The 22,197-nt window shown below is 35.5% G+C and overlaps 1 protein-coding gene across 1 annotated transcript; it reads left to right on the top strand.

The window, feature by feature from the left end:
* Nucleotides 1-601: 601 nt before the first annotated feature.
* On the top strand, nucleotides 602-12,056 carry LOC106140241 (RYamide neuropeptides-like). Its single transcript, XM_060952781.1, has 5 exons — nucleotides 602-621; nucleotides 5,267-5,386; nucleotides 6,218-6,293; nucleotides 8,911-9,063; nucleotides 10,068-12,056. Exons 2-5 carry the CDS (start codon nucleotides 5,308-5,310, stop codon nucleotides 10,099-10,101), a joined length of 342 nt encoding a protein of 113 aa, XP_060808764.1. The 5' UTR covers nucleotides 602-621; nucleotides 5,267-5,307; the 3' UTR covers nucleotides 10,102-12,056.
* Nucleotides 12,057-22,197: the final 10,141 nt, after the last annotated feature.

Here is a 22,197-nt window from a genome sequence, read left to right as displayed (position 1 = left end):
GTATATCTGCTTAGTAAACTTATATTATGAGTCACTATTTTAAGACCTGCAGCTTCGTCCGCGCTTATTTAGTGCCACATACAAAATAATAGAAGTTTTTCGCAAATTCCACGGGAACTTTACTTTTAAAAAACTATATTTTTACCGGGATGAGAAAAGACGACTAAGAGATAGGCTAGCAACCTGTCACTATTGGAATCATCAAGCCAAAAAGCTGAACGTGGCCTATCAGTCTTTTGAAGACTTTTAGCTCTATCTACCCCGCAAGGGAGAAAGATGTGTTTATATGCATGTATGTATGTACGTGCGAGTTAAAACCAGTATTATTTATGAATAGTATTAGTAGTACCCGAAACTGCCGAGCTTGCATGAAGAGAGTTATGAATATGGATGAAGCGAAGGAAATATGCAGAGATCGTGGCAAGTGGAAAGAGGTAGTCTCTGCCTACCCCTCCGGGAAAGAGGCGTGATTTTATGTATGTAGTATTAAGAAAATTTAATGATTGATTATAAGCCCAGTGTGAAAGCTGCCTTATCCAGGTGACAGACAAGGCAGGGTATATAAGGAAAGGACAAGGTTCTGACATCGCAGTGCCGTGCAAGAAGAAGCCAGGGGAAGAGGTGAGTTGAGTATTCACGTTTTGCACTTAACGGGTTGACAGAGCTTCTGTAGGAATGGGATGTATTTGTGCGATGAAAAAAATACTTACACAATATTATGTATGTATGATTTTTTCGTTTATTTATACTTAATTATTTTATTTTTTATGTGACAATAGTTTCGAAAACAAATATCAATTTTTAGATTAATTTTATTACTTAGTGTGTGTTTTTTCAAGTTAATTACGTGTAGTTTATTTTATAAATTTAAATCAATAAAATTAAGTAAATATTTTATATACTTAAACTCAACCTTTCCTTTCATATAGGTAGTATAGTAAGTATAGTCAAATAAAAATATTTAAAACACTGACTATATATTTAAAAAGAAATTATGCTTGTATGTAAAATGTATTTAATAAAAAGTTATTATTTATTAAAATACCTTTTATTACTTCCATGGGCCTCAAATGCCTAAATTTAAAAAAAAAACTAAAAACTAATAACCATAAGTTCCAGAGATAAGTGTGAACAAACAAACAAACGGGCGGATTGCTTTTTTTTACTAAATATTAACTTATTTATGTCATAATCCATAGAAGAATACTACTTTTAAAACTTATTCGAACCTTACGCAAACTAAGTTGCGGGCATAGTTAGTAAAGAATATTACATTTTATAAGATATAATAAAAAAATAATCACGTCTATATCCCTGGCGGGGTAGACAGAGCCAAATACTGTAAGGCCACTTTCAGCTGTCTGGCTTAATGATCACTACATAGTATAAAACAAAGTCGCTATTTTAGTCTGTTTGTCTGTATGCTTAAATCTTTAAAATTACGCCACGGATTTTGATGCGGTTTTTGTAACAGGTAGAGTGATTCAAGAGGAAGGTTTTTATGTATATTTTTTTCCGAATTTTGCACCCGTGCGAAGACGGGGCGGGTCGCTAGTAAAGAATAAAAGGTACTTGAATACAAACCGTGCCGTGTGGTGCACCAATAAAAAAAAAGAAAATGGCCACTCCATGTCATTTCCATGGATGTCGTAAAAGGCGACTAAGGGATAGGCTTATAAACTTGCGATTCTTCTTTTAGGCGATGGGCTGGCGACCTGTCACTATTTGAATCTCAATTCTATCATTTAGCCAAACAGCTGAACGTGGCCGATCAGTTTGTATTGTTGTGTAGTTTGTTTGTTAGGGATACAGACGTGTTCAAGACTGTTGGCTCTGCCTACCCCGCAAGGGGTACAAACGTGATTATATATATGTATGTATGAATGAATACAAACAAGAAACGCGCGACAGACATAATTATCTTTAATAGAAGTCGGGTAAAAAGGAACACAAAATAAAATGCATCTCTCCATGACAGACGGCCATTTCGTTCTAATTAAAATTTTGACGATCCATTACACCGAACAATCATTAAATTTTTATTTTTATTCGTCAATATTAATTGATTGACTTGCTTTATCATTATTCTGCGTTTGTTCCCTAAATATACCAAAATATGGTGTAAGAACAATTTGGAAAAAATATTCATTCATTCATTCATTCATATAATCACGTCTATATCCCTTGCAAGGTAAACTGAGCAGTGTTGAAAGACTGAAAGACCACGTTCAGCTGTTAGGTTTAATGATAGAATTGAGATTCAAATAGTGACAGGTTGCTAGCCGATCGCCTATAAGAAGAATCCCAAGTTTATGAGGTTATCCCTTAGTCGTCTTTAACGACATCCATGGGAAAGAGATGGAGTGGTCCTATTCTTTTTTCTAATGGTGCCGGGAACCACACGGCCCATTCGATATAACCATGATCCAATATTGGTGAGGTTCCCCTGCAAAGGTTGCGGAGGTCAGACGGGAGTCGCTTCGTGTAAAAACCTGACTCACACAATCCAGGGTCCATGGTCAAAGGCATACCCCGGGCTCCTCTCCCGAGAGGAAAAGATAACGGAAGGTACAGGCAAACATTAAATAAATAAATAAATATAAATATATACGGAACATTACACTGATTAAGTTTGCCTCGAAGTAAGTTCGAGACTTGTGTTACGAGATACTTACTCAACGATACTATATTTTATAATAAATACTTAGAAAGATAACATCGAAGACCCAGGCCAATCAGACAAATATCTTTTCTCATCATGCCCTGGCCGGGATTCGAACCCGGGACCTCCGGTGTCACAGACAAGCGTACTACCGCTGCGCCACAGAGGCCGTCAAACAAAACAATACTCAAACATTAAAAAAAGAACCAATAATCCATTCTCCGGAAACAGTCGACGGAGGTTCACTCTCCGCCATTTTTCTTTTTTAATTTCTTTCCCGTTGTAGCCTCCGGGCGTTTGATAAACACTTTGTAATAAACAACGAAAATATAATGCCAAATGATCGTGGGAATGCGTAAATGTCAATTATAATTGTAACATACATGCTTTGGTCTGCTGTTTCGTCTGTAGAATAGAATAGAATAGATTTTTTTTCAAAATTGGACACAAGGTATCACTTATTGACATCGCATCACTTAAATCCAATTATAACTACTGCCGCTTCCGAAGCGCGTGAGTAGAAGTAGCGGCGGAACATACAACACTGCAGCATTTTCATCGGACGTTAATTTACCAATATACATAGATCTCTTAAATCTAAATCGTGGACGAATGTATATTGTCTAAATTCAAAAACATTAATTTAGTATTGCGGGTAGCTGTACTTTTACATACATACCTACATATAGTCCGGTCTATATCCCTTGCGAAGTAGACAGAGCCAACAGTCTTAAAAAGACTGATAGGCCACGTTCAGCTGTGCTTTAACCGTGCGAAAAATATGTTAAACTTACTTTCTTAATACCTACATACATTTATAAAATCACATCTTTCCACTCACACACACGATTTCTGCATACTTTCTTCGCTTCATCCACATTCATAACTCTCTTCGCGTCACAAGCTCGGCGGTTTCGGGTACTCTTGACCTGACCCTTTACCAGGACGTCCTTAATTTGATTAAGATATGTTCGTCTAGGCCTTATTAGGCAATCATTAATTTTATGTTATTTATTTAAGGTATAATATTTATTTTAAAAGTTTTTTTTTAATGATAATAATCACTCTAACTTTACATATTTTGGCTATTTTTGTTCTAACAATATTTAGTTAGCAATAATTTTTTTTTTTAATTTTATTTATTAATATATTATACACCTAAAAAGATTAAAAATGCACTGCCGCGAAAAAAATAATAAATCTGATCTAATTAAATTTAAAATTTCACATTTAACTTTGATACGAACGTTGACCAACGTTTTTATTTTTTAAATTCACGACACTGACCACAAGCTTAAAGTTTTTTTTTATTCTCACACATAACCATAACAGTGTGTTAAATTTACTTTTTTCAAAGATGAATTTAAATTATTCAAAAGGGTAACGTAAACAAACATGTACTTAACGTTATACTCCGAATGAGATGTAAATTATTGATATTGTTAGCGAGCCGAGTGAAGTTTGCTTCCAAACTTATTGCAAATAAAGACTAAAATAATAATAATATTTAACGTAAAATTTTACGTTTACTTTAGATTTAAATAGAACCGATAATTCGTAGAATTGTAAGAAAAAATTTAAAAAATATTTTTTTTTGTTGTATCAAAGTTAAAAAAAGTCTTGAAAGACTGACAGGCCACATTTAGCGGACAGGCTAAATGATAGAATTGAGATTCAAATAGTGACAGGTTGCTAGCCCGTCGCCTAAATGAAGAATCCCAAGTTTATAAGCCTATCCCTTAGTCGCCTTTTACGATATCCATGGGAACGAGATGGAGTGGACCTATTCTTTTTTTTATTGGTGCCGGGAACCACACGGCACATAATCGGTTATAATGATGAAACTTGTAACACAAATATCAACTTAATTCAAATTCAAATTTTTTATTCATTATAATAGAATACTTCATATCGCTTAATAATTGTTAAATCTTTTTGTTTCACAACATCGGTTGACGTCAAATAAATTACTAATAAATTAAGTTTACCGCCTCTTCCGTGGCGTCAGTGCAAAAAGAAGCGGTAACAAACTGCACTGCAGCATTTTCTTACTTCGAAGCTAACTCAATCTGTGTAATCTGTCCCGTATATAAGTATTTTTTTAAATACGTTTCTCTTGCCCTGATCGATTCAAAGGAAGTAGCAACAATTTTTTTTTCATATATACACACATACATATTATCACGCCTCCTTCCCGGAGGGGTAGGCAGAGACTACCTCTTTCCACTTGCCACGATCTCTGCACACTTCCTTCGCTTCATCCACATTCATAACTCTCTTCATGCAAGCTCGGCGTTTTCGGGAACTTTTGACATGACCCTTTACCAGGAAGTCCTTAATTTGATCAAGACACGTTCGTCTAGGCCTTCCCACTCCGACCTTTCCCTCCACACTCTCCTCGTATATCTGCTTAGTCAACCTGCTAAAATTTCATAGGTAAAAAATCCTTTAAAAAATCTTTTTTCTATTATAAATTAAATTATTATTAGGCCAAATAGCTGAACTTGGCCTATCAGTCCGCTCAGGACTGTTGGCTCTGTCTACCCCGCGAGGGATATGGACGTGGTTGTATGTATGTATGTATGTTTTTCTATTATTTTTTAGCCACACTCCAGCTGATCAGCCTTGAAGACCAGGTCATCACCATGTGGATATACGTATGCGCATTCCTGGTTATAAGTGCCGCCTTCACAGACGCAGTACATGCTGAAAAACGGGCTGAGAGTGAGTTTATTCTATCTGGGAATGGATTTGAGTTAAATAATTTTAACAAATTAATAATGCATGGTGTGAAGGAGCGAGTCCTTTGGTAATTTCCAGAACAAAAATTACTTAATTCACCATTGAATATTTGTCTGTCTCTGGTGCTAAATGTTATCGAAATCGGTCTGGTAATTTTTGAATTTGAGTTTTCATTACGAAAATAATAACTAATCTTTTCCCTTTGTTACCTTATTTAGCCGGATGATACTGTGATACTTACAGCCTATAACACCCGCCTTAAATTAACCTTATTAACATACATACATATAATCACGTCTATATCCTTTGCGGGGTAGACAGAGCCAACAGTCATTCTGTATTCTGTAACGTTCTGTGTAAGAAAAATCTACATATTATTTTTTTTCATGCCGTGCCGTGTGGTTACCGGCACCAAAACAAAAAAGAACAGGACCACTCCATCTCTTTCCTATGGATGTCGTAAAAGGCGACTAAGGGAGAGGCTTACAAACTTGGCATTCTCTTTTTAGGCGATGGGCTAGCAACAGCAACCGGTCACTATTTGAATCTCAATTCTATCATTAAGCCAAATAGCTGAGCGTGGCCTATCAGTCTTTTCAAGACTGTTTGCTCTGTCTACCCCACAATGGATATAGACGTGACCATATGTATGTATTCATATAATCACGTCTATATCCTTTGCGGGGTAGACAGAGCCAACAGTCGTTCTGTATTCTGTAACGTTTCGTGTAAGAAAAATCTATATTATTAATATATATAAATCTTATGTATTATTTTTTATAAAATATATATATATATATTTTTCCTTATCAGTATCACCGGTGCCCTTCGTGTTGTCCACGCGATACGGGAGATCCCCACCACGAGTAATGATGCCTAGAAATGACAGGTGACTATAATAAATTGATGCATTTTTAACGTATTCATTAACAACGTCTTGATAAACTTTACAGGGTAGTTAGATATCTCGAAAAGATTTGACGGCCACTGTGGCGCAGCGGTAGTACGCTTGTCTGTGACACCGGCTGTCCCGGGTTCGAATCCCGGCCAGGGCATGATGAGAGAACTTTTTCTGATTGTCCTGGGTCTTGGATGTTTATCTATATAAGTATTTATACGTAAAATATAGTATCGTTGAGTTAGTATCTCGTAACACAAGTCTCGAACTTACTTCGAGGCTAACTCAATCTGTGTAATTTGTCCCGTATATATATTTATATTTATTTATTTAACAATGTCTTGATAAACTTTACAGGGTAGTTAGATAATCTTGAAAAGATTAGTATAGGTACCTCGTTAAGTCTATTCAAATAGTAACAGGTACCTAGCTAGTCCATTGGCTAAAACAAGAATCTCAAGTATGTGCCGTGTGGTTCCTGACACCAATATAAAAAAGAATAGGACCACTCCATCTCTTACTCATAAAGGCGACTAAGACATAGGATTATAAAGTCAGGATTCCTTTATAGGCGATAGATTAGCAACCTGTCACTATTCGAATCTCAATGCCATCATTAAGCGTGGACTTCTAGTCTTTTCGAGATGGCTCTCTCTACCCCGCAAAGGATATAGACGTGATTATATGTATCGTATGGACTATATATACATTTACTAAGGATAATAATGTAATTTTGTAATCTGTCTGTATATGATATATGTATCTGATAGTGTCCGACCGAAGGTCTATTTTTGGCCGAAGCCGAAGCCGAAGCCGATTAATCGGCTATCGCCACAACCTTCGGCCGAAGCCGAAGCCGAAGCCGAAGGTTTATATTCTCTCAGCACTCAGTAATTAATTTTGTTCAATATTGTCTACAAGCTACAATTAATATTAAAATCATTTCAAAACCTCAATATTGAAGGTTTATATATTGACTGTCTCATATAGAAGTTGATGATATATCATAGAGGTGGTTGGTTTAGAGATAAACTAGCTGTTGCCCGCGACTTCGTCCGCGTAAATTTCGAGTTGAATTTTAATCATACAGTCAGATACAGACAGACAAAAAATGTAAAAAAAAAATTCTCTATCCGTTTCAGTCAAAATATTAAATGTACAGAAAAAATATTTTTACCGTTTTATTATAATGTAGTATTTTGATTTTCAGTTTTTTTACATAAAATACTCAAACAATACAAAAAAAATATACATATTTTTAATAATAAAAAATATCTTGTAATTGTTGGGATTCGAACTTGGACCGCCAACTTCACAGTCTCACGGGCTAACCACTGGACCATCGAAGCCGTTGCGTTGGTGTCGAAATTAAAGTAGACTACATACATATGGTCACGTCTTTATCCCTTGCGGGGTAGACAGAGCCAACAGACTTGAAAAGACTGAATGGCCACGTTCAGCTATTTGACTTAATGATAGAATTGAGATTCAAAAAGTGATAGGTTGCTCGCCCATCGCCTAAAAAAGAATCCCAAGTTTGTAAGCCCATCCCTTAGTCGCCTTTCACTTAAATTTATATGTTATAGGTATAATGCCGTCGTATAATGATAAATGACTTTGAATTTTTAATTTCGTAACTTATTTGCCGGCATACTGATGCCTTGAGTTCATTCAAATGTTATAACTTTTTTTTTTGTGAACCGATTTTGATGAAACAAACTTTAAATGTTATTCTGAGTTAAAACAAAGCAATTGATGAAAGTTTGAAGTAAATCGGTTTAGTACTTTCGGAGATAATCGTGATCATACATACAGACAGACAGACAAGAAATTAAAAAAAAATATTTTTGCTTTCTATTATTCATTCTAAGTGTCCCTCTATCCATTTCAGTCGTAAATACTAAATGTACAGACAAAATATTTTTACTGTTTTATAATATGTATAGATAAAAGTTTGTGATTTACCTACTGGTAAAAATAATGATTTGATTTCTTACAAAAACACTCGTTTAAATACACGTACGGACTTGTTTTGATGCATGCAATCAGCAATGTGATATTTTGACAGTGACTCCCCGCCGCCTCATGACTTTCGTAACAGTTCGTTCAATCTCGACGGTCGCTCGGACCTTCGGCGAAACCTTCGGCTTCGGCCGGATTTTGGGCCGAAGCCGAATGTTTCGCCGAAGGTGGATTTTTTGGCCGAAGGTGGCCGAAGCCGAAGCCGAAGCCGAAGCTTCGGTCGGACACTAGTATCTGATATGTCATATAATTTCATCTACTAACTGTATCTTAAAAAAATATACATATAGGTAGTAGATGTAGTGTCGTGTGGTTCCCGGCACCAATACAAAAAAGAATAGGACCACTCCATCTCTTTCCCATGGATATCGTAAAAGGCGACTAAGGGATAGGCTTACAAACTTGGGATTCTTTTCAAGGCGATGTGCTAGCAACCTGTCACTATTTCAATCTCAATTCTATCATTAAGCCAAATAGCTGAACGTGGCCATTCAGTCTTTTCAAGACTGTTGGCTCTGTCTACCCCGCAAGGGACATAGACGTGACCATATGTATGTAGTAGATGAAATTGAGAGGATTCTTGCAGATTCTTCCTGGGCAGTCGTTACGGCAAGCGGTCTGAGGTGTCAGTTGGGTCGTCTCTCCCCCCACAGGGTACACCCAGCATGCTGTGTGAATACACGGGCGTGTATTCCTTGTTTCGATGTAAGATACCTACCAGAGGTACTTACGAGGCCAGGTAAGGAAATTACGAATTTTGGTAAATGTATTGTGGCGAAATCTATACGCCACATCTATATTTTAATTTTAAGTGATGGGTTCTATAATTTAAAAAAAAATATATATTAGCATTAATGTTTTTAAAAATTAATTACCTATTTTTTTATGCCATTGAAAAAATTGTAATTACGTCAGTAAATTTACCGAACATTAAATATAATACAATGTGTATTGTATTTAAAAAAATGTGTGCTTGTTACATAACATTGTATAATATAAGTTAGATTTCAAATGTTATAAATTGTTGATTGTATAATATAATGAGCCAAAGTAAATGTATTGTGACGAAATCTATACGCCACAAGAATAAAAAATAAAATTACGCGACGTTATCAAACAAAAACAGCGAAAAATCTAAATCGCGCAAGCAAAGATTTCACGGATTGGAACTATATCTACAACCTCCGACACAACATCGTCTGTTGCGCGGTATTTTTACTTTTTGTAGTGAGAGCGATGATTCGGCTCGACCGCCACTAAAGGGAAGATCTTCCTGTAGGCTGGTGTGACGCCTGGGGAACCGCGCGACACACGATGTTGTGTCGGAGGTTGTATATATAGCTCCAATCCGTGAAATCTCTGCTACACTTTTTATTATAATTTAATATAAACAAAAAGTTATAAAAAGAGTTCGAAATTCATTGATTTTCTGTTAAATGTTGTTTCAGAATTTAAAAAAAAATGTGTTTAATAAATACGAATAATGCATGATGTGATTTGTTTCTTTTATAACTATGTATATACTTACTATTTTCTTGTTACTGTGTAAATTTCTACGCAATAAAGATATAACAAACAAACAAACAGACAAACGAAATTCCTCTCATCTTTGTACCTACATTGTTATTTGTATCCTCAAGGTCAGAACCCAAGGTCAGCTTTTCGACATTTCCTTTTCTCCATATAAATTTTGTTTTTTTTTTCATTATTGCATTGTTAAATTGTTTTTTTTTTCTTCACCAGAGCAAGCGAAGAAAGCCCAGCGAGTGAGGAATAAACTCCAAGACCCACGAACTACCATGGACTGAAGAATTCTAGTCATAAATATTATTTAAATTTAAGCATAAAAAATATCTAAAAAAGTCAATTTTGTGAGCGACTGTATTTATATTAAAAATTAATTATATTTTAATAATATGATTGATTATATAATAATAAAATCAATAATTTAGTTGAAATGGCTCAATACACTTTTTCTTAATTTACTAGCTGTTCGCGTATTTGCCGTAAAAAATGTAGTTACGTATTTTTTTTGACCTCACGTTGACGTTTGACCTCAGCTTTTAAACTGTCTCCATTTCAATTTCTATAGCATTTGAGCCGTGAAAACTATAACAGACATTTTTACATTTAAAATATTATATAAGTTAAAATTATCAGTATTTTCTCACAAATATTTGAAAACAAAAAGTTATTAAAACACTTTTATTATAATTTTATAATAGTTACTATTAATAATCTAGAAGGTGGCTAAGCGGGTGAGACGACTTTATAAATAATTATAAATTTAATAATTAGATTACATAAATACCTATTGCTGAACTCGTTTTATACCAAACTATGTCTCGACCGCGTTCACGCGAATAATAGTTTAAATAACTCATCAATTAAAATAGGTATTATTCCAATTATTACTACAGAATAGAATAATTTATATTATGGTCTTATAATTAATAATAAGTCTCTATTTTAATGCAAAAGTAAAAAAAAACATTAATTCTTTTTTATATCTGCTTAAATGAACACATAAATAATTACAAATTTTCATCCAATATTTAAAAGCGGTGGTAAACATTGACAGTCTTCGTTCGGTGTCACGAAATTCATTATTTCACGTAGGGAAACTGGGCAGTTAAAATTAAAAGGCTATCAGGTATCAAGTCAATAGATTGCAGATAGCCCTTGTAAGTAAACATCATTAATGCGCCGCGCCGTAGCTGTTTCTTGCCTATGTTCAGGAAATTAAAAAAAAATACGTAATAAAACAATTATTTAATTAATTTTACTGTCCTGCCCTGTTTTTCCTTTTGAAAGGTTGAGATCAGGTCACGAAAATTTTTGTAGGTATTTTAATAATGATAAAAAAAATTGCCATCTTTGTTTTTTTTTTCATTTATTTATTGGCGCGCAATACAGTTTAAAACAACGTAAAATGTCTTAATACATATAGCGAAGGTTTATGACTGGTTGAAAACCAACAAATTGCGCACAGCATGCTTAACATTAGTGACAAGTAAATTACATACATATATATGGTCACGTCTATATCCCTTGCGGGGTAGACAGAGCCAACAGTCTTGAAAATACTGAAAGGCCACGTTCAGATGTTAACCGCATATTTAAAAGCAAGTAAATATTGCCCTTCTAAAATTCTTAATTTTGTACTTTTCAATACAACAAAAAAAATATATGTATAATAAATTAGCCTCTTGACTACATCCTTCTACGTATATTCCAAAGTACGTAATTACTACATCAATATTACATCATTATTTTCATGCAAACCCATCAATATAATTTACTATATCATCACCGATTTCATCCGATCAGAATTAACAGTAAAAATTATGATAACTGATTATCACAATTCTTACATTTAGGTAGTGTTAAGACGAGTTCAGTAAGTAAATATTGTCTCTACTTTGAACCGAAGGCTGGGGGTTTGAAGTGGGATCATGTTATGTCAAGCGCACTTCTCCTATTTATGTAAATAACCAAAACACATTTTAATAAATTTAAAATTATCAAAAAAGTTTTTTGCAAAAAAAAATTGTTTATTTAATTGGAAAATCAATAATTTATTGTTTGTTAAAAATAAGTAGGTACTAGACTTTATCATTTATGAAATTAAATGCACTTATACTTAGTTAGTTGGCAAATAAATATGATTTATTATTTTAGTTTTAAGTTATGGGTTATATAATTTAAAAATATATATAGGTATGTAAATCAATGGAGCATTAATATTTTTAAAAATTAATTACCTATTTGTTTATGCCATAGAAAAATTTGTAATTACGTCAGTAAATTTACCGATACATTAAATACAATACAATGTGTATTGTATTTAAAAAAATAAATTAAATGTGTGCTTGTTACATAACATTGTATAAAACATGTAAGTTAGATTTAAAAATGTTATAAATTGTTGATTGTATAATATAATGAGCCAAAGGTATCAATCAAAATCAATAAATAAATGGAACTGACTTCCAAAACGTAGTTTTATTCCTTAGTATTTCTTTCTTCTAAACCGCCGAGCTTGCATGAAGAGAGTTATGAATGTGGATGAAGCGAAGGAAGTGTGCATGTGTGATCGTGGCAAGTGGAAAGAGGTAGTCTCTGCCTACCCCTGCAGGAAAGAGGCGTGATTTTATGTATGTATGTATTCCTTTCTGTGTCGTGTAGTTTCCAGAACTCTAGACTAGGACCACTCCATCTCTTTCCCATGGATGTCATAAGAAACGATTAAGGGGAAAGGTTATAAACTAAGGATTCTTCTTGTAGATGATAATTAGCAACCTGTCACTATTTGAATATCAATTCCATTATAAAGCTATACAATTGAATGTGCGGCCTTACAGTCTTTTCTATCTATACAAATATTATAAAGCTGAAGAGTTTGTTTGTTTGTTTGTTTGAACGCGCTAATCTCAGAAACTTCTGGTTTGGATTGAAAAAATATTTTTGCGTCGAATAGACCATTTATCGAGGAAGGCTTTAAGCTATATAACATTACGCTGCAACTATTAGGAGCGAAGAACTGTAAAATGTGAAAAAACAGGGAAAATCATTCATCCTTGAGGGCTTCAATGATGCCCAAAATAACTATTGCACGCGGACCAAGTCGCGGGCACAGCTAGTTATTATATAGATACGCAATTTCAGGAGATAACGCGTGAATGGGTAGCAAACAAACAAACTAGACTGTCGGCTCTGTCTACCCCGCAAGGGATATAGACGTGATTATGTATTATTTAATAATTAAAAACAAACACAAATTAAAACTCTTAATTAAAGACTTAAAAAATTATAATTTAAATGTTTACCCCTAGGAAGGGTTCCCATCATGCAGTCAGCAGTGTGTCGTGTGAATTTACCAGGAAGAAATATTTATCATACTCGTGTAGGTAATCTATACTAATATTATAAAACTGAAGTGTTTGTTTGTTTGAACGCGCTAATCTCAGGAACTACTGGTTCGAATTGAAACATTATTTTTGCGTTGAATAGACCATTCATCGAGGAAGGCTTTAGGCTATGTAACATCACGCTGCAACTATAAGGAGCGAGGAAATAATGGAAAATGTGAAAAAAACGGGGAAAATTATACATCCTTGAGGGCTTCAATGATGGCCAAAATAACTGTTCCACGTGGACGAAGTCGCGGGCACAGCTAGTCTTATTATAAACAAACAACGTGTGCATAAATTTTCTCCAACTCTGGTCAAAATACAACTAAGTAATTATGTTAGGTGACAAATATTATGTACCAACTAATTCGCTCTAATAAACTATACCCTATAGTTAACTTAAATGAATTACCTTCAAAGGTAGAATATATGATATCGTGAATACAAATAACTATAAATAATTGAATAATTAGTTTTGTGGATATGTATAAAGGTATCAATAATTAAGGTACAATGGAGGTTGCATACTAAATTAAGACGACTACTGTTTAAAATTGTATAGCATAGTAGCCGCTAAGATAAAAATTTAATCTATACTAATATTATAAAGCTGAAGAGTTTATTTGTTTGTTTGAACGCGCTTATCTCAGGAACTACTGGTTCGAATTGAATAATTCTTTTTGCGTTGCATAGACCATTTATCGAGGAAGGCTATATAACATCACGCTGCAACTATAAGGAGCAAAGAAATAATGGAAAGTGTGAAAAAAAACTAGTGTAAGATAAACGCATTTAAGGTTTTAATTTTGTTATAAAGATACACCCGTGTGCCGTGTGGTTCCCACTACCAATATGAAAAAGAATAGGACCACTCCATCTCTTTCCAATGGACGTCGTAAAAGGCGACTAAGTGATAAACTTGGGATTCATCTTTAGGCGATGGGGGGATATGCTTATAAATTCGTATTCCTCTTTTAGGCGATGGGCTAGCAACCTGTCACTTTATATGAATTTCAATTCTATCATTAAGCCAAACAGCTGAACGTGGCCTATCAGTATTTTCAAGACTGTTGGCTCTGTCTTCCACGCAAGGGATATAGACGTGACCGTATTTATGTATGTATGTATTATTATTATTTTTATAAAATATATATATGTTTTATTTATATTATTTTATAGGGATATAGCCATAATTGTATGTATGTATGTGTAGAAAATTGATAAATTAACGATTCTTGCTATTTTCCGGTGACATAAATCACAGATGGACCTATATATGTAGGTGTACGAAAAATCTAAAGTAGTTACCTATAAAGATAAGACCGATCTTAAACTAGATAACTAGTTAGTTACATACATACATACATATAGTCACGTCCATATCCCTTATGGGGTAGACAGAGCCAACAGTCCCGAAAAGACTGAATGGCCACATTCAGCTGCTCGGCCTAATGATGGTATTGAGATCCAAATAGAGACAGGTTGCTAGCCCATCGCCTAAAAAGAATCACAAGTTTGTAAGCCTAACCCTTAGTCGCCTTTTACGACATCCATAGGAAAGAAATGGAGTGGTCCTATTCTTTTTTGTATTGGTGCCGGGAACTACACGGCTAAATAACTAGTTAGTTAGTTAGTTATGTAAAAAATAAAACCGATCTTAATGAATTAACAATCCATTTCGCTTTTTACCAAAGTTGAATAATCTGAAAAAATATTTATTCTACTCTTTGCTTAGATGGTAAACTCTATCGATAGGGCTGTTTCAAGGGACATTATTGCAAAACATTGTAAAGTCAAGACGAACTTGTACCTTGACCAAATAGGGTACACTATTAGTCTAGTCGAGGTCTAACGATATACGCCTCGAGTAACCATGTTAGAATGGCCGCCTTTATCTGTAATCCTGACTTACATACATATATACAATCACGTCTATAGCCTTTATGGGGTAGACAGAGCCAGCAGTCTGGAAAAGACTTGCGGCGACCACTCCACGTCACAATAGTACAAAAATAAAATCACGTAACGCTCTCAGTCAAAAATAGTGAAAAACCTAAATCGCGCAAGCAAAGATTTCTCGGATTGGAGCATATATACAACCTCCGACACAACATCGTCTGTCGCGCGGTTTCCTCAGGCGTCACTCCAGCCTGGCGGAAGATCTTCTCTTTGGTGGCGGTCGAGCCGAATCATTACTTCGGCTTCAGACTGATAGGCCACGTTCAGCTGTTTGGCTTAATCATAGAATTGAGATTCAAATAGTGACAGGTTGCTAGCCCGTCGCCTGAAAGAAGAATACGAGTTTACAAGCCTATCTCTTAATCGCTTTTTATGACATCCATGGGAACGAGATGGAGTGGTTCTATTATTTATTTCTATTGATGCTGGGAACCACACGGCACGCTTAAGTACTTATATTTCAAAATACCTCGTATGATGAATGATACAAAAGCTAGTTAAATACAAAAATACATACATAAAATCACGCCTTTTTCCCCGGAGGGGTAGGCAGAGACTACATCTATCCACTTGTCATCTCTGTACACTTCCTTCGCTTCATCCACATTCATTACTCTCTTCATGCAAGCTCGGCGGTTTCGGGTACTCTTGACCTGACCCTTTGCCAGGAGGTCCTTAATTTGATCAAGATACGTTCGTCTAGGTCTTCCCACTCCGACCTTTCCCTCCACACTCTCCTTGTATATCTGCTTAGTCAACGTGCTTTCATTCATCCTCTCCACATGACCGAACCATCTTAACATACCCTTTTCTATTCCTGTAACTACATTTTCTTTCACAACACAACATTCCCTTATCACGCTGTTCCTTATCCGGTCACTCAATTTCACACCTATCATACTCCTTAACGCTCCCATTTATTCTGCTTTCGTGCTTCTTTTGCCATACCCAACTTTTACTCCCATACATTAATGTCGGGACCAACATAGTTAAATCATAGTTAAAAAATTTATGATTTGACACCCCTAATGCTAAGGGCGAGAGCACACGCTTGGGACAAACATCCGTAAGAGCCCTATAAATATACTGAGAAATCAACAGGCCGCATTTACACAGAAGCGATTTTTCCACTACGATCTTTTGGGTCTGACGCAAAATGTGCACGTACACACATACATACATATGGTCACGTCTATATCCCTTGCGGGGTAGAGAGAGCCACCAGTCCTGAAAAGACTGAATGGCCACGCTCAGCCATTTGGCTCAATGATAGAATTGAGATCCAAACAGTGACAGGTTGCTAGCCCATCGCCCAGAAAAGAATCCCAAGTTTGTAAGCCTATCCCTTAGTCGCCTTTTACGACATCCATGGGAAAGATATATTCTACTTTATTGTTATAAATAACTGTTACAAGTCATTCATTCATACAATCACGTCTATATCCCTTGCGGGGTAGACACGAGCCAACAGTCTCACGATGTTTTTTTTTGCCTCATATGAAAGAGCATTCGTTAGCACTTAAACTAAAGTATGTGACTCAGTTAAGAATAATTAATTAGTAAGGTCCCTTCAATCCAGCTGTCTTGAAAGGCCAAAAGAAGAATCACAGGTTGTATCTATCTATCCTTGAATCGCCTTTTACGACATGGGAAAGAAATTGAGAGGTACTATTCTTTTTTATTTTAGTGCCGGGAACCACACGGCATTGTTATAAGCTCCAAGTACTCTGCATTACACGACGGTGTAAATGCGTTCACCCGCCCAGCCCTGCCCCAAGGCGTTTGTAAAACAATTATTGTTCTAACAAGATGTTTACACGTTTAATAAAAGGTAACAAATATTGTTTTATCGTTTTCGGATCAGCATTTTCGGCATCCAGTAATTCAAAAAAGATAAAGGAAAGATAAATCTTATATATCTATACTAATATTATAAAGCTGAAGAGTTTGTTTATTTGTTTGAACGCGCTAATAGGTATCAGGAACTACTGGTACGAATTGAAAAATTCTTTTTGCGTTGAATAGATTATTTATCGAGGAAGGCTTAGACATCACGCTGCAACTATAATGAGGAAAGAAATAATGCCAAATGTGAAGAAAACGGGGAAAATTATTCATCCTTGAGGGTTTCAATGATACCCAAAATAAGTATTCCACGCGGACGAAGTCGCGGGCACAGCTAGTATTATATATATTATCATAAACAATATTCTCGTGTCTCGGCTCGACCGATTCTCATGAAGATTGAGAGACTGTAAGCATATTGAGTAGGTCTGAGAATCATCCAACATACATATGTATATATTTTTGATGCTCCTCAGTGATAAAGGTTTTCCACACTCAACATTTTTTTAACTAGAAATTACTTAAAAATTATAACAAAACAACGTTTGCCAGGACAGCTAGTAAAACTATATTTTTTTTAATAGAATAAAGGAACGAAACCACGTTATAATTATACAAGTTTAAGGATATATAAAAAAATCATAACTGAGGTTAATATCACCAAATTTATTTATATGGCATGTTATGCCGTTTGCCGGGACAGCTAGTTTACTTATTTACTTATAAATAATAAAATACAATACCTACATGAAATCACATGTTTAAGATGTGGCTGGCTGGGTTCTTTGTGCACATACATACATACACATAGTCACGTCTATATCCCTTGCGGGGTAGACAGGGCCAACAATCTTGAAAAGACTGAATGGCCACGTTCAGCTATTTGGCTTAATGATAGAATTGAGATTCAAATAGTGACAGGTCGCTAGCCCATCGCCTAAAGAAGAATCCCAAGTTTGTAAGCCTTTGTGTGACTGATAAAATAAAAACGCAACGCGATTTACCAGACACCCTGTATATGACCTTCCTCAGTCACACCGCTCACAGCACGGCATGAGCATGACTGACCAACCATAATATCGTGGTCAAAAGCCGTCTCTATCTAGTACAATGTAGTAATTGTTAATAAAAAACGTAATATGCTGACCATTATCGATGTGACGGATCAGTAGTTTATGTGTGGGCGATGTTCAGTCGTAGTCGCGTTTTCATTCGTTACATACAAACATACATACATACATATTCATATCTACACTACCTACACTAATATTATAAAGAGGAAAACTTTGTTTGTTTGTTTGTTTGGTTGTAATGAATAGGCTTAAAAACTACTGGACCGATTTTAAAAATTCTTTCACCATTCGGAAGCTACATTATCCACGAGTAACATAGACTATATTTTATGTTGGAAAAAAATAGGGTTCCGTAATATATATCCGGATTTTTCGGACACAAAATGAAAAAAATCAACCAAAAAGTTACTTATTTTGCGTACGCTGCCTAAACTACAAAAGATAGAACCATAAAATGTTTTAAAAGGCAGAAGTGACATTTTTGCCTGGAGCAAGACTTAGTTAGCCGCTTTGCGGGCGGTCCTTTAGTTAGTTCTAATAAATATATATTTAGTATCGGCTGTGCATCCGTGCGAAGCCGGGGCGGGTCGCTAGTATATAATATATAGCTAGTGGCTGATACACAGAGATGCTTAACTCGTCTGTTAAAAGCTTACCTACTTACTCAAGCTATGCTAGATATCATATAATGAAGACATTGTGCCGTGTGGTTCCCGGCACCAATAGCAAAAAGAATGGGACCACTCCATCTCTCTACCATGGATGTCGTAAAAGGCGACTAAGGGGTAGGCTTATAAACTTGGGATTCTTCATTTAAGCGATGGGCTAGCAACCCGTCACTATTTTAATCTCAATTATTTCTTAAAGCTGAACGTGGCCTATCAGTCTTTACACGACTGTTGGCTCTGTCTACCCCGCAAGGGATATAGACGTGATTATATGTATGTATTATTCTTTTTAGACGATGGGCTAGCAACCTATCACTATTTGAATCTGAATTATATCTTAAAGCCAAATAGCTGAACGTGGTCTATCAGTCTTTACAAGACTGTTGGCTCTGTCTACCCCGCAAGGGGTATAGACGTGAGTCTATGTATGTATGTGTGCGTATGAAGACATCGTGGAGGCGTGATACATCGTATGTTACCGTGGTCTGAGACAACCCAAGATGAATCCATTCAGTTATTGAATTAAGAGCTACGATCATCGAATAAGTGACGATTCACACTGACACTCGCCTTGTAAGGGGTTTGAAACGATACATACATAATAATATCAGACTAGCTGTGCCCGCGACTTCGTCCGCGTGGAATAGTTATTTTAGGCATCATTGAAGCCCTCAAATCATGAATAATTTACCCCGTCTTTTTGACATTTTCCATTATTTCTTCGCTCCTAATAGTTACAGCGTGTTGTTATATAGCCTAAAGCCTTCCTTGATAAATGGTCTATTCAACACAAAAACAAATTTTTAAAATTCGAACCAGTTGTTCCTGAGTTTAGCGCGTTCAAACAAACAAACAAACTCTTCAGCTTTATAATATTACCTAGTATCGATTTACGCAACCTTGAAAATCATGACCAAAAGGTATACGAAAACAATTTAACGTTTTCACGATGCATTTTCTCGCGCATGTGAAATGGAAAATGTTAATAAACCATTTTTCACTATTTTACAACGTAAAATTTACCTCGTTTGATGTCCTTTGTCAAGAAAATTGAATTTTAAAACGTTTAAAGTAAGTACGATCGCGTTCATATCTGCAGTCATAGTTTTAAAATTCTTACGGGTTAAAATAGCGTGCACTGTGGTTCCACTAGATACACACACACACATGCATATTTAAAAAGAATAAATATTCCTTCAAATGAATACGGTCTTTAATACCAATGATTACTAAGTAAAACAGTTTATTATTCTATGACATATAACATAACAAAACAGAAAGAGACGGTAATCAACGATGTCCGAACTGGGCCCAATAATTGTCGATCGAGATATCGTCGTCTCTCATTATTTGCATAAGATTTGCCTATAGAGGGAAGCCTGCGACTGCCAGACTTATGTCATTTCAATAAAGTTGAAAGTTTGTCTGCACACGACCCTAACATAGGTAGTGGTTCCTTTGAAAGTTATTGGGTAGCAATTTTATTACTTCGTTTGTGCAAGTGAGATCTAAGATATATTAGATAATCTCGCTTGCTCACACTCGCTTGTTCTAGTTACTAGCGGATTCCGAAGTTATTCAAGGAATTTCTGTCTATTAAAAAAAATATATATTGTTACTGACAATTTTTAATGTTTCAAGGTGCCATTTGAACTAAGTAACTGACTGACTAACTAACTAACTGATATCTAAGAATTACGAAACCCGTGTCTTCAAACACGGAAATCAGCAAGAAATATTAAACAAGAGGGAGCAAAATAAAACATTCAATAATTAAAATTAGTAAATTTTATTGAAACAGTTTACCTATAGTTTTGTTTACATATTGATGATTATATAAAGGTATACATACAGCATATTACACTAATTTACCTATCTCCTGTTATTAAGGTTACAGCTTAATTATTCGTTTTCATAAAGAAAAGATATTGAAGCTGTCCTTAAAATACTATATAAGTAGTAGTTTTAATATAAACTGGCAGAACCTTTCACGCACTATATGGACTCGATACACAGGGTAGTTGTCTTGCACAAATGATATTGCATATCATCAATCGGATAAATACACCGCACAGTTGGTAACATGGTTTCTTCCAGCACTTGCACATAATGAGCAGCTGTAGCGCATCCTGCTATCCACATCTGTTCTCCAGGTCCAGCAGCACTCATCCAGCCCCACATATTTACAGATATGTGTCAAGACTCCATATTTGGCACAATATTTTTTTCTTCATACCGAGTTGCATTTCTTCGCCATAAATGAAGCCTACCGTGTTGCGATGACGTAAACGAACTTTTTGTCCGTAAATATCGCCGTGTTCCAGTCAAAATCCAAATACTGCCGAGCAAATTCTAAATGTTTTTGCTTATTTATTTCGGATAAATACGGCTTTCTTGCTGGCTGTCTGTGGAATAGTCCCTCACGGTGCAAACTCGACGAACAGTAACCACTGATGTGTCGAACTGTTCCGCAAATGTTCTGGTCGATATGAAGCCATTATTTTCGTACTGTTCCACCATGGATCTCCGCTGTGTGGCGTGTCGCTGTGTTGATTAGCGGACGACGGTCGCTGAGCGGTCGACTTTTTACACTACCCTCTTCTTGATGGCGCGTTACCCAACTCTTAACCGCTTGTTGTTTATTGTGTTATTTGTGTGAATGTGTGAGTGACAGCGGTGACTGCAAGCTATAAAGTTTTGCGAACTATGACTGCAATTATGAACGCGACCGTACATACACAAAGTAGATATTGTGAGGTTTAGTTTGCAATATATCTTGAAAAGGGCAAAGCTTAAGTAAACCTTTCTAAAAACTATCACTTGTAACTTTTTTTTTTCTAATACCAGTATTCATCTCTCCTCTCCTCATTCTATTGAAATAAGTAGCACTTTTGTACTACAATTACTGTATTAAATGCTCCTGTATATAATTTTGTGTACATAAATAAATTAAGAAATAATAATTAACAAATTAATTATGTGAAAGAAGATGTAGTTACAGGAATAGAAAAGGGTAGGTACCTATGTTAAGATGGTTCGGTCATGTGGAGAGGATGAATGAAAGCAGATTGACTAAGCAGATATAAAAGGAGAGTGTGGAGGGAAACGTCGGAGTGGGAAGACCTAGACGAATGTATCTTGATCAAATTAAAGACGTCCTGGTAAAGGGTCAGGTCAAGAGTACCCGAAACCGCCGAGCTTGCATGAAGAGAGTTATGAATGTGGATGAAGCGAATGAAGTGTGCAGAGATCGTGGCAAGTGGAAAGTGATTTTAGTAACTGCGTTTTACAACTGAGACACAATAATTTATATTTTCAAGATTTAAGACGACTACATTAGCTAATTGAGACTTTTATACCGCGTCGTGTGTAAATGATGAAACTAAATAAAAAATCAAATGCATATACTTAAATA

Source organism: Amyelois transitella, chromosome 29 (assembly GCF_032362555.1).
Source record: "Amyelois transitella isolate CPQ chromosome 29, ilAmyTran1.1, whole genome shotgun sequence".
Lineage (NCBI taxonomy): Eukaryota > Metazoa > Arthropoda > Insecta > Lepidoptera > Pyralidae > Amyelois > Amyelois transitella.
The sequence above is the reverse complement of the archived record's forward strand: the minus strand, read 5'-3'. Positions and strand labels throughout refer to the sequence as shown.